At 38.7% G+C, this 12,657-nt stretch overlaps 1 protein-coding gene across 10 annotated transcripts in view; it reads left to right on the top strand.

The window, feature by feature from the left end:
• Positions 1 to 12,657, top strand: part of WDR20 (WD repeat domain 20) — a 45,315-nt gene that overhangs the window by 31,686 nt on the left and 972 nt on the right. For 2 of the 10 annotated variants that reach the window (XM_051769617.1, XM_051769620.1), the window contains exon 3: positions 342 to 1,619. The exons of 1 other annotated variant lie outside the window; for it this stretch is intronic. In XM_051769617.1, the coding sequence (XP_051625577.1) occupies positions 342 to 1,619 (1,278 nt within the window). Of the gene's footprint in view, positions 1 to 341; positions 3,447 to 4,867; positions 11,104 to 12,657 lie in introns of all 10 variants that reach the window. 7 more of the 10 variants (XR_007900165.1, XR_007900164.1, XR_007900166.1 and 4 more) reach the window with 7 other exon arrangements.

The following is a 12,657-nucleotide window of genomic DNA, read 5'->3' as shown; positions in this document are numbered from 1 at the left end:
GTTTTCTTGTTCCATTTTCATGTTCTTCAACCTACACAGGGAAAAGTAAACCTAAGAGCACTACCCTCAGATTCATAGCAACAGATTGGCTTGGTTGAAGTATGATCTTTGTGGAATGTGACTGGACCATAATAACAACCTTTGAAAGTACTTTGTCTGAAAATAATTTCCTCTTTACTGCCTGATAAGTTTTTGCAAATACAGTAACATAGTTCCTGTCTAGAAAGTTGAGTTCACTTTAAGTAATTGTTCCTCATCCCCCAGAGAGCTCAGATTTACAGTTAATCATGAAAACTTTAATTTTCAGACTTTCTGATGTGTATCTTCTTTGTTTTTCACAGAGACTAATAGACAAGTCCAGAGTAACCTGTGTAAAATGGGTACCGGGTTCGGAAAGCCTTTTCCTAGTAGCTCATTCCAGTGGCAATATGTACTTGTATAACGTGGAGCACACTTGTGGTACCACAGCCCCGCACTACCAGCTACTTAAACAAGGAGAGAGTTTTGCAGTGCACACTTGCAAGAGTAAATCCACAAGAAACCCTCTGCTTAAATGGACAGTAGGTGAGGGTGCCCTGAATGAATTTGCCTTTTCCCCTGACGGGAAGTTCTTGGCGTGCGTGAGCCAGGATGGTTTTCTTCGTGTGTTTAACTTTGATTCGGTGGAATTGCATGGTACAATGAAAAGCTACTTTGGAGGACTGCTGTGTGTGTGTTGGAGTCCCGATGGGAAGTACATAGTGACAGGCGGAGAGGATGACTTGGTGACAGTTTGGTCTTTCGTGGACTGTCGAGTCATAGCGAGAGGCCACGGACACAAATCGTGGGTCAGTGTCGTTGCGTTCGATCCATATACCACTAGTGTAGAAGAGAGTGACCCGATGGAATTTAGCGGAAGTGATGAGGATTTCCAAGACCTCCATTTTGGCAGAGATCGAGCCAATAGCACGCAATCTAGATTATCCAAAAGGAACTCTACAGACAGTCGTCCAGTAAGTGTTACATATAGATTTGGTTCAGTAGGCCAGGACACACAGCTCTGTTTGTGGGATCTTACAGAAGATATCCTCTTCCCCCACCAACCTCTCTCAAGAGCAAGGACACATACAAATGTCATGAATGCCACAAGTCCACCTGCAGGAAGTGGTGGAACTAACCCGGGAAGTAATGGAAACAGTATCACAACACCTGGAAACTCTGTACCCCCTCCTCTTCCACGATCAAACAGCCTTCCACACTCTGCAGTCTCAAATGCTGGCAGTAAAAGCAGTGTCATGGATGGTGCCATTGCTTCTGGCGTTAGTAAATTTGCAACCTTATCGCTACATGATCGGAAGGAAAGACACCATGAAAAAGATCACAAGAGAAACCATAGCATGGGACATATATCTAGCAAGAGCAGTGACAAACTGAACCTAGTTACTAAAACCAAAACGGACCCAGCTAAAACTTTGGGAACACCTCTCTGTCCCCGAATGGAAGATGTTCCCTTGTTAGAGCCTCTTATCTGTAAAAAGATAGCACATGAAAGACTGACTGTGTTAATTTTTCTTGAAGACTGTATAGTCACTGCTTGTCAGGAGGGATTTATTTGCACATGGGCAAGGCCTGGTAAAGTGGTAAGTTTTAATCCTTAATGCTGCATCAAAGAACTAGAACTCTGAATAGATAGTTTTCTTGAAATATAAATGAATGTTGAATATAAAATTTCTTTATGCTTAATGTAAAAAAAAATATCCTCAGAGCCATACTTTTGGATACTGCATGCCATATTTCTGAATGATTTGAAGTGTCTTGGATACAATTATTAAGTATAGTTGCCTTCCAGCAGAAGAAATAAATACTGTGCATCTAAACTATTGATCAGTGTTCTTATACTTAAGCATAACCACAATATGGTGAAAGCTGTTTATGTAAAAATTGAAGTAAAACCTGTCAAACACTAAAATAATTATAATCCTACTAACTTTTTCTACAAAATACAGTACTCCCAATGAGAGTAGCTTACGAAAAGCTGCTGCTTTTTAGACATTGAGAAATGTGAGCCTCTGAAAAAATTAAAGCCAAAGTGTTTTATTCCTTCATACTTTTCTGTGGTGGCCTGCCATTAATGTGAAACCACTTCTTATTCAAACATCAGGCATTTTATGCACAGATTTGTGAGCCCTGTACTGACTGTAGCTTATGTTCTTGAAATTGTGAATCAGTATTATCAAGAAACTCTAATTTTAGCCAGGTATTGATTTATGTATTTAAGTTAGATAAAATCCTGCAGGCTTTCTCTGAGTAGTTTCAGTGTTCTGTTCCTGTCAGGTTTTAGGCAATTTGATCATCGACAAGCTCGTGCTTTTGATGGCACCTGTTCCATCAATTGAACCTACATTAAAATCTATTACTAGTTCTAACTCTTGTTGTTAATGCACTTGAACACCTATAAAACTTTATTTTTCCTTCTGTCCAATGTATAGCAAGCTAAATTTTTAATGAAGCTAAATGTGGTGATTCTTTTGTTAAAAAGTACTTTGTGCTACAGTAGCTCTGTCTGCCAGCAACAGTTCAAAGGAATACAGCTATGAAAACATTACCAGAGTTGGTCTGGCAAAAAGGACCATTATTTTGGTGAAAATTTCTGAAAGGGGATGTAGATTATCACCTGAAGTAAAAGAGATTATCTGGTAATACCTGAATATTGCCATGTTGGGCAACCTAAATGAAAACCTGTTGTTCGTTAGGTTTTAACCACTTGGTTCATAAATCTGACTTTTGAAGTGGAGGTACTGTATATATTTAGATACCACATCTTCATTGCTATAAACTTTCAAGTAAAACTCAATTTTTCTTAGAACTGTTTGTATAATGTAGGTTTCTTTGAGATGTTATCAAATTTGTCACAACATAGGTGTATGCATAGAGAGCTGTGTCTGCTCTGCATCTTAATGCATATTTAAAAGTTGAATCTAAAACTAAAAGCTGTAAACCCTTTTCTGGGGAGAAGGGAGGAGGGTGTTACCTAAAAGTATTTTTTTGTCTCAGAACTAGAGATCCAGCATTAATGAAGGGGGGAAAAAAAAAGAGCATCCCATCAGAATACTAAACTGTTTAAAACATTTGTCCTAAATGAAAATACTAAAGCAGTTATACTTTTGTGACTCAGTGCACTTCACATCTTATGAATTAACTTTAGATGCTTACAGCAGTGCCTCAGATTGCTATTGTGAGCTATATTTTCTTTTGGTTCTAAAATTCCTTTGCATACTACTAAACACTACATTGTTACATTTATTTTCAGTGGCTGAGGTGGGTTTTGTTAGACTGAGTATAACTTAAATATTTTTGTGTATTGACTTTGATTTGGAATATGACATTTCAAATATTTCAGAGATAAAGTATGCAGTACCAAAAATCAGGATTTATGTATTGGCCAATATGGAAAACTTTAATTACAGGTAAGTAATTTTCATGCTGAAGTTATCACTTTCAAAATTAATATATTGCACACTGATGTAAATGCCATATTGTTTAGGATGTATTTACTTAGAAATTTTCAAATTAATTTGTTTTTCTGATTTCACTTGCATTTCTAGTGAGCTCACTCTGCTGGTAAAAACTAAATTTTGAGGGCATGTTTACAGGGCTTTGATAAGAAAATACTTGTGCCAGAAGGACGTTATGAGCATCCTTTTTGTTTATAGGAAAGCACTTAATTTTATTTAATGAGAATTGTCAAAGTATAAAACACTCATGGTGATGTCTTTCTTACTGGGTTATATACCATCATTTCTGTTTCACCAGCTGCTTTATCGTAGGCTGTCCCATTACTCTGGGGTTTAAAGTTGCTATTTCTAGTCTTCCTTTGAAATATGGGTCCCCAAATGATCTTAAAACTCCATCACTTATTTGTCTGCCAGCTCTATAGAGAGAAAGCCTCTGAATCTTGCTGCTGTTTCCATCATTGCCTTCAAAAGGCCTTCAATAAATTGGTGCCACTGCCAGCCTAAAGAAAGAATTGGATGGAAAAGTGAAGGAGGCTTGCGGTGTCTAATGTAATTCCCATTGAACCTACCTTTCCCTCTCATCTCCAATATCCATCAAAAGACATGTTGGATAATTGGACAGTGTATGACAAGTTCAGTTTATTTTTCTGGTTGGGCTGGCGCTGCCCTGAGTGGAAAATAAATCCAGAAGTGTCTCTTCAGCCATGATCCTTATGATAGTTGATAGGCTGTACAGTGCTGACAGTGTCCTGGCAGTTTGTTTCTAAACTTTCCAAATTACTGCTTCTGTGTGTCCAAAATCATACCTTGAGCTTCCTCACGGGATGTGCCGTTCTTGCACTGCACTTCCAGAACTGCTGTGTGAAATCCCAGTCAGTGAGGTGAAGTGAATGGCAAAATTCAATTAGAAGCAAGTTGGATGAGGCTCAGGGTTCACTAGTTTCAGTTTTTTAATCTTATTTTTTGTTAACCTGTTTCTGTGGAATAAGGTTCAGGTGGTGAGAAAAATAGGTTGCCTTAACAAGAGTATGAACTTTTCTTCTCAGCGTGGTGACAATGAGCTGTCATCTCTCACCCCTGCCTTTCCCAGGCCCTGATAGGAAACCTAAATGGGATTACAGAACTCTTGGATTAAACTGAAAACATAGCAAAAGTATTTTAAAGGAACCAAGGTAAACTTTATGGGCTCTCTTTATAGCTTATTCAGACTGAATTACAGGATCTGCAGAAGCAAAAACCCCAACAAAACTCCCAAAAAACCAAAGTGGTACCTGGACATGCAAACCAGCTTTTTTCTGAATTTAGTGGTCAGAGGCAGTACCTGTGTGATTCCCATGTTTGAGTTTAGAACTGACTATTCACCGTCTTTGCAGCGACTCCATTTTACGTGAAGGAAAGTTGCTGATGAGTTTCCTGTGTGAGAAAGCTCGAGGTAAGATTGGCCAGAAGCACCCCCAGGAGAAATGGCAGTGTATAACCTAGCAAGAGAAACATGCTACCACTTTGTAAAACAAATGCACATGGAATTTATTTATTTGACTTATTGTACAGGAAAACTTAGACTTAAATTATAACATCCTTGAATTTTCTAGTTAACTACAATTGTAGTACAGTATCATGTTTTAGTATGACTTCTGTTTTAGTGAAAGTACTTAAACATTCATGTACTATATTTGAGTGAGATGAGCAGCTATACATACTAATTCTTCCTCAATGGAAAGGAGCATTTCATCATTACAATTGAAGTTCAATTGCTGGTATTTAAGTACTATCAAATAGATTTCTTTCAACGTGATACGGTATCTGTATAAACTTCAGGGATGATTATAGTAAAACTGAAACACAGCTATACGACATCAGGTTACCATGCTAAAATTTGAAGCTTTCTGCAATGTGCATAATAGCAAAGTTGCACATGGCCTACCCCCATTATCAGGGTGAATTAAAGCCTAGTACACTGGTGTGATATTTATAGCAAGGTGTGTGTGTGTGTGTGAGTGAGGAGGTGTGAATAGTGGCTCCAGTAAAGCCAGGAGAGATCATAACCCTGTAAAGGCTTTATGATTAGGATGTCTGGACTAGGAAATAACATGACTTTTACTAAACACTTTCTAGAAAACCCATGTTCTGAATTATCACCTCTTAAAATTTGAGTATGTACTTGGAATGACTGTATATGTCTGCCCCTTTAACAACATAAAGCTACTAAATTAATATTTAAAATGCTGGCCTGCTTATGTTACAATAATAAAATTTGTGTCAGTTAATTTACTGTCAATTTACATGTAAAGATTAAACTATTTTTTCTGCATTTTATGATTCTGTATACTGGAGTTTGTTAAAGATTGACATGTTAGGTGATACTGTACAAAATTGTATTGACTACCTTTAGTGAAAATCAAAAGTAAAATTCATATGTATTTCCTTTTTACACTTCCATCTAATTTCTTGACAACTTGAATAAATTTCATAGAGCCTTTCTAACATGAACTATTGTTAATTTAACTGTTGCAATAATTAAGCTTTAAGAAGTATTGTTGGTATATTTATAATTTTAAGAAGATCATGTTTGTTTCATACTGCTTATTTTTAGCTGTTCTATTGTCACTGTTACAGCTGAAGAACTTTACTAAATACTTGACATTACAAAATAACTTGCTGGGGTTGTCCTCTGTATACTGATGTTAAATAAAAATGTGTGATTGAACTGTAAATGTAGATAACTTTCAATAGTCCTTTCCACATTTGAGTTTTAATTTATCTTGCAGTCCTTAGGTGGTCTTATGCTATCACACTGTGCTGAGCAAATGGCCACAATGAAACTGTTAACTTGCCATATTTTAAAGTCAGAAGTTGTTGGCATCTGTAACTGCTCTGAGTCAATGTTTCACTTCATCTCAAGACGATGCAGATGTTTTAATGTTTAAATCTTGCTGATAAGGTCATGTCTTATGATAGCTATTTTTTTAGGACTAGAGTAACATGTAACAGAATACTTAGCAAACCACTTTTTGAACTTGTTTAAACTCAGATTCAGTAGAACACAGACACGCACGTGTTCAGATTCTCTCTGCCTGTCAGGCAGGAGCTGGAGCAGTGTGTTGTCATTCCTTCTAGGACTCTACAGGAGCTCTTTCCTCTGAGGACTCTGATGCAGGGTTTGTTCTTGATTCCAGCTTTAGATCTTGGTGTTTACCTAATGCATGCTGAATTTACAGCCCCGAGGATGTGGCTCATAGAGCTGATTCAAGCAAACCAGAAGTAAACTAGTATAAAACTTTGGCTGCAAAATTTCTTGGAGTCAATTTTGGCGAAGACTTAAGATATTCTCCTTCCACCTGAGGGACTAGGGATTGTGTCACCCTTGCAGCAGTGGTTCTGTGTTAACCGGTGAAAGAGCCACACAAATGATATTTATTAAAGTGTTTCAAAGGAATTTTTCAGGATTTCCAGTGTAAAAGTGAGTTACTTTGGGCCCAGACTGACAGGGAGGAGTGTTGTTTGTCTCTTATGTAAAAATACTCTCTAGACTAAAGCTGAGGGAATCATCTTTCTTAGGTGAACTTGAGAACTCTGTGGTACTTCAGAAGGTATTGATTGACCACTGTGATGATCTAAACATAGAACATAAATGTATATTTAAGAACAGGTGCCAGTATAGGAACAAAATGAAATCTGCTTGAAAGCTTCTGGGAACATCCAGTTACATCAAATGATGCAAGAACTGCTTGGTCAAACCAGTTTCTCTGAAGTCAGCGTGAACCTGAAACAAAACCAACTTCCACAGGGTTTGTGGTCAGAGAAGATTTGGCAAAAAGATGTCTTGGAACATGAAGGCGTCATCTTGCTTGTCTTTAATAGTGTTGCACAAACTTTTCAAGGAAATAACTTGTATGATCATGTTATTTTCTGGGTATTTAAGCTGGATTTTAGGTAGCTGCTGGTCAACCTTATCAAATTCATTTGCCTCTTTTCTTCTGCTGAGACCACATTCGCTTTACAGCTAAACCCAATGGGGTTGCCTTAAGCCATATGCTTTTCCCTGAGGTTTTCCCTGGTTTATCTCAATTTTGTTATTTTCTAATCTGAAAATTTTACACCTTACTGACTTTTGTAGCTTGAGGAAACTAGAGAAACTGTTCCTGAGCATGTGAGCCTCTACTACCTAAGTGAAGCTTAAGGTCCTGTTGTTCCAGGCAGGTCAGATCTCTGCTGGCAAAAGCCGTTTTTTGCCTTTCCCAGCACACAAGTAGTTGCATCTTAACTTTTTTTTTTTCCTCTTGGACATGCCTATCTTCCGTTCACCAACCATACATTATTCTTGATGTCATCTTGCCTAATACCACTGGACAGATTTTTAGTTAGTCTGCTTGTTTTCTACCAGCCTTGACTTTGCTTTTTGTTGACCATGAATAAAATGGTGATACAGGTCTGTTAGGAAAAAACCTCTTTTATGTACACAGAAGAGGAGTTGCAAGTGAAACCTCGAAGCCACTACAGTCTTTTATAAGGTCTGGTGTCAAATGGTTTAAGCATTTATACTTTTCTGTAATGCTGTTAGAACAAAGAAAAAAAAGCAAATGGAAGTCAAACAATAAATTTAAAATTCCTTTTAGTGAACGCACAAACTGCTAAAGGGTATCAACTTTGCTGATACATAAATCCCATACAAACTATTTCTAGCATGTTATGTGAATGTTCATCATGTGCTTTCCTGAGCATTCTCAGTTAAGCACTTTTATCTCCATTAGAGATTAACATCTTGAATTAGTGAGTATATACAATTCAGAGACTTTTATTCAAATGAATCAGCATTTATTTAACAAGAAACTGTTGGAGAATTTGTTTGTGCAAAACTTAAAACCAGTTCAGCTGATTTGACTACAGAATTTTAAACAAATGTGAGAAATCTCATTCTGTTTTTGGCATATTATTGCTCAAATACTGTAATGGATGTGGGCTCTTTTGTCAAGCAAAGGTCTCAGTCAAGATTACTTTGCTAAACAAAATAAGAATAAAGTACCCATGGAATATTTTTCAAATAATAAATTCCCATTATTTCAAATACTGGGAATAGTAGAAATGGTTTAACAAGTCAGTGCCCATTTTTGTATGGGCATTTGTTAATTCAGCCATATTTTAATTGGTTTAATTGCATTAGTGAAGTGTTCTATGAGACTTTTTTTTTTTACATTGGATTGTTTGTTGCGTTGAACCCTTTGTTTTCAATACCTTTCAATTTCAAAACAGAAAGTAGAAAGAGGAGCAGTTTGACATCCAGCACATTCCTGAGAGCCAGGGGAGCTGTTTCCCTGAAGGAGTTGCTCCTGTCCAGGGCAAAGGGAGCCTGTGCCAAGAGCCTCGTGAAGGAGCAGGGAGCACGTGCACTTCCTGTATCCCGCTCATGTGTCCAGACTTGCCATTTATGATCGCACCTTTGGCTCCAATTAAATCTCTTCTAATTTAAGTGAAGAAAATATTAACTCAGGAGTTACTGTTGACTTTTTTCCCACTTAGAAGTATCATAGTATCTTCCTGGGTTTTTGTTTTTAATGCAGCAATTACACGCTGATCTTTCACAGAATTAGTTTCTGCTGTGAAACCTTATGTTTCATGTCTTTTGAAAAAAAGCCAGACTTTCATCTGGAGTGTATGTGGAATTTTTAAAAAAATACCTACCCATGCAGTCTCCTGAATGGGGAGGAGGGTTTGTCTTTGCTGCAGGTCCTCAGACCACAGCTCTGAGTGCCCTGAACCTCGGGTGCAAATGACCCTCCCGATCCTGTTTGTTGGGGCTTTTCATTCCTACCCACACAAGCCTGTTTTTACCAGGTATGCAAAGTCCTGTGTGTTTCAGGAAGTCAGAGAATGCATGGAGAAACATGGATAGCCCCAGCAGCTACTGCTGACACAGCCTCTGTTCAGTACTCAGCGCTCATTGACTGAGGAAAAGTGACACCATCCTGTCGTTCATCATCCGCAGTGTCCACTAAGATGGCAGATGGGGTAGCACCCACTTGGAGGACCCTCCGAGGTTGAGATGAACATTGTTTTATCAAATTCCTGCCTTGTATCTCATAACTCTTCCATTTCCCACCCCCTGCTAGATCCATGTGCTGACAGACTATTACTACAACACTACATTATTTCCAAAACCTTTTTGAGCAGTCTCTTAATTTATTTGTGCTGCTTTCTCAGTGGGCTATGTTTGTCCCAGAGCCTGAAGCTGCTGCACTGCCTGGCAGAGCTGTGGCTGCCAATGCTCTGCTCTTCCATGTTCCTGTCACAGCTGTTCAATGGGGCAGCTTGGCTGTTGCCCCAGTAAGTTGCTGCAGCCTCTGTTCCATCTTTTCCCACCTCGTTGACCAGACTGGGTGGTTCCATCACAGCAGGCACTGTGCCCTTGTGGCTTTATTCTTTAGTTACAGGCAGGAGCTTTTTATATTTTTCATAACCTTACCCATTGTATTATTCCAGAGAACACAATTACAACTGTTCTAGTCCCATACCCTTTGTATTACAGACCAGACTCTTATAGGGCAACCTTTGTAGCAAAAGAATAATTTTATTTGAGCCCTCACTTGCTTTTCTAACATTGTGTTTAAAGTTTCCTGTTACACCTGACATAACTTCTTTCATAGCCTTGCTTGGCTCTGGTATAATGGCAAAATTCTGTACAATCTTTGTTGTTTCTCAGGATACATGAAGAGCTTTCACCATTTTGGTGAAACTTCTGTGCCTAAAAACCAAATTGATATTCTTGCTTTTCTTATATGAACATATGTCTTTTGAAATGAAGTACTTGGAAATGCTCATAGACTTTCTGGTCTCTCCAGTGGGAGTGAAGTTCTGAATGGCCATTGTAGCCTGGTCCCACATTTTAAGGAAGGACTTGCAAAGTTTTTTTCCATCAGCAGGAGCAGGAGGATATTGATCTTGAGATCATTTCCACAGCAGTGTTCCTCTGGCTTGCCTGCTCAGAGTTGCAGAATTAATTCAGAGCAAGGACTGAAATAGTGGCAGTTCCTAGGACTCACTCAAAGCCATCTGCACTGCTGCTCTTTAAAGCAGGGAGCATTCGTGGCCTGGGAGATGAAACCAGGACTGACTCCACGTTTCTACATTTGGAACTTGAATTCCAGGGTGGCTGGTAGTTATGGAGAATAAGGCACTGCATTGAATTTCAGTATGTGCTGCCAGTTTCTAGAGGAATTCTAGGAAAATGAATTCCTCTTCCTTTTGTTTCCCAAAAACTAGTTGTGTTACAGCATAAATCCAATACTAGGATAGTGGTTATTTCTCCCTCTCTCTAGTGTGGTTATGAGCCTGTTGAAAAAGACTTGATATCATGCCATCCCTAGTGCTTCCTGTGTGCTTATAAAGCACATATTTGCATATGAATAGTTTGGATTGCTGATTTGTTAAAGACTGAAAATAATACCTTTGGACGTCTTTTTCCAGGGTACTTGAAAGTTGTTTAGTGGATGTAATCTTCTGGCAAGAAAGACCTTCCAGTTGCTGCTGGATTTAATAGACTTGTGAAGAATGCTTCAGTAATGAACTAGAGAGTTCTGATTCATCCTCATCACTTTCCAACAAAACTTCCTTGGTAAAAAATTTCATAAGTGCTTCAGTGGCTTGTTTGCTCTAAAGTTCTGCCTTCTTTCACCATCTAGTCCTTAACTAATAACTAAGAAGCTTCTTGTTCTCATTAAATATGCAGTATCTTTGCACAGCCTGAATGTCAAGTGCAAAAAACAACCCACTTCAGTCTACCTCAGCAGTGTGAGAATCACAAAACCCCTGCATAAACCTGAGTACAAATAAAAGTGAGTGTCTGAGTTCCTTCAGGTGAGATCTATGGAGGGCACTAAATTAAGTGCCACATCTTTTATTAGAAATACATGTTTATTATAAATATGGAATGTATGCACATGTATACAGATCCAGAGTCTGCTATAAATCCAGCAAACTATCCAGGTTCATAACGTGTCTGAACTGGTAGATCAGATGGTTTTTTAAAAGGAAGGGCTTTGGTTTTAGTAGAAACTTGATGACTTGAATCCAGCCAGTCTGGCCCTCTTTCCACCTCTTCCATCAGTCATGGCCTCTCATTTCTTGGATCCAAGCATGAAAGAGCTCCTGTAGATTCTGAAGATGGGACATAATTCTAACTTGTATGCTAATTGCTGCCTGAGCTTGTCTAGTTTGATGGATCTGAGTCCCGGGATCCTAATTTTGAGGTAAGGACCTAAGATGGGAGCTGCTTAGGGGAGTTGCTGAAAGTGCATTTATCATGCCTACATGGTGAGGAGTTGCATGGGGATAGTCTCTGGTGTGCTTCCAGCTGCCAGTGCTCCTCAGCCTGCTGGCACTCGTTAGAACTAAATAATGACCTTGAAAGAACGCTAAATTGTATTTTGATATTAAGCTTTTCCTAAATAAGTCTGATAAACAGTTACTTCTACATGAATGATTAAAAAGGGGCTACTGTGCACAAATCTGAAATGCAGTCTGTCCATTGGTATCCACAGGTCTATCCATAGGTATAGTTGCCTTGATCCAGAGCAGTAGCCCCTGTGTAGCGAGGGGGCCGCGCAGTCGTGGGGCTGTGTCTGAAATGGAACAGGTCTCTCTTGATTTGAATGGCAGGGTGCTTAAAGCAGCTGGTAAAAAGCTTTCCTGAATGTGAGCTTGAATTGTCATGGGAAACTTTTACTGAGCTCTTGTCAGTGTTCCATTCTCTTTTAAAATCACCAAAACAAATATTTGGTTAGATTATGTATTTTTCTATCCAAAGCTTGTAATACTCGATCACATAAAAGAGATGGAGCGTTTCCCTGTCCGGTCAGGTGTCAAACTTGTTGATAGTGGAATAAGTTTGTTTGTCACTGCCCTAATAAAATGCTGATCACTTTTTTGGTGGATGATTTTTAAAGTTTCACAGTTCACAATGACTCAAAAGTGCAAGGTAGATTAAACCAAATGCTGGGATCAGATCCTTTCCGTGTCCTAAACGCACACGTTTTGTTCCCGACTGAGAGCTCTTTGTGTGCTGCTTGGCTGAGACCGTGGTGGCTTAGAGCCTGTGTAGAAGAAGGTGCTGATGTCTGGAGTAAGCAAGTGGTGGTAAAAATAAATTGTACTCATTGTAGGTTCAGGT

Source organism: Manacus candei, unplaced genomic scaffold, assembly GCF_025592945.1.
Source record: "Manacus candei isolate 608988 ecotype Guabito, Panama unplaced genomic scaffold, ASM2559294v1 h1tg000109l, whole genome shotgun sequence".
Classification (NCBI taxonomy): domain Eukaryota; kingdom Metazoa; phylum Chordata; class Aves; order Passeriformes; family Pipridae; genus Manacus; species Manacus candei.
The sequence above is the reverse complement of the archived record's forward strand: the minus strand, read 5'-3'. Positions and strand labels throughout refer to the sequence as shown.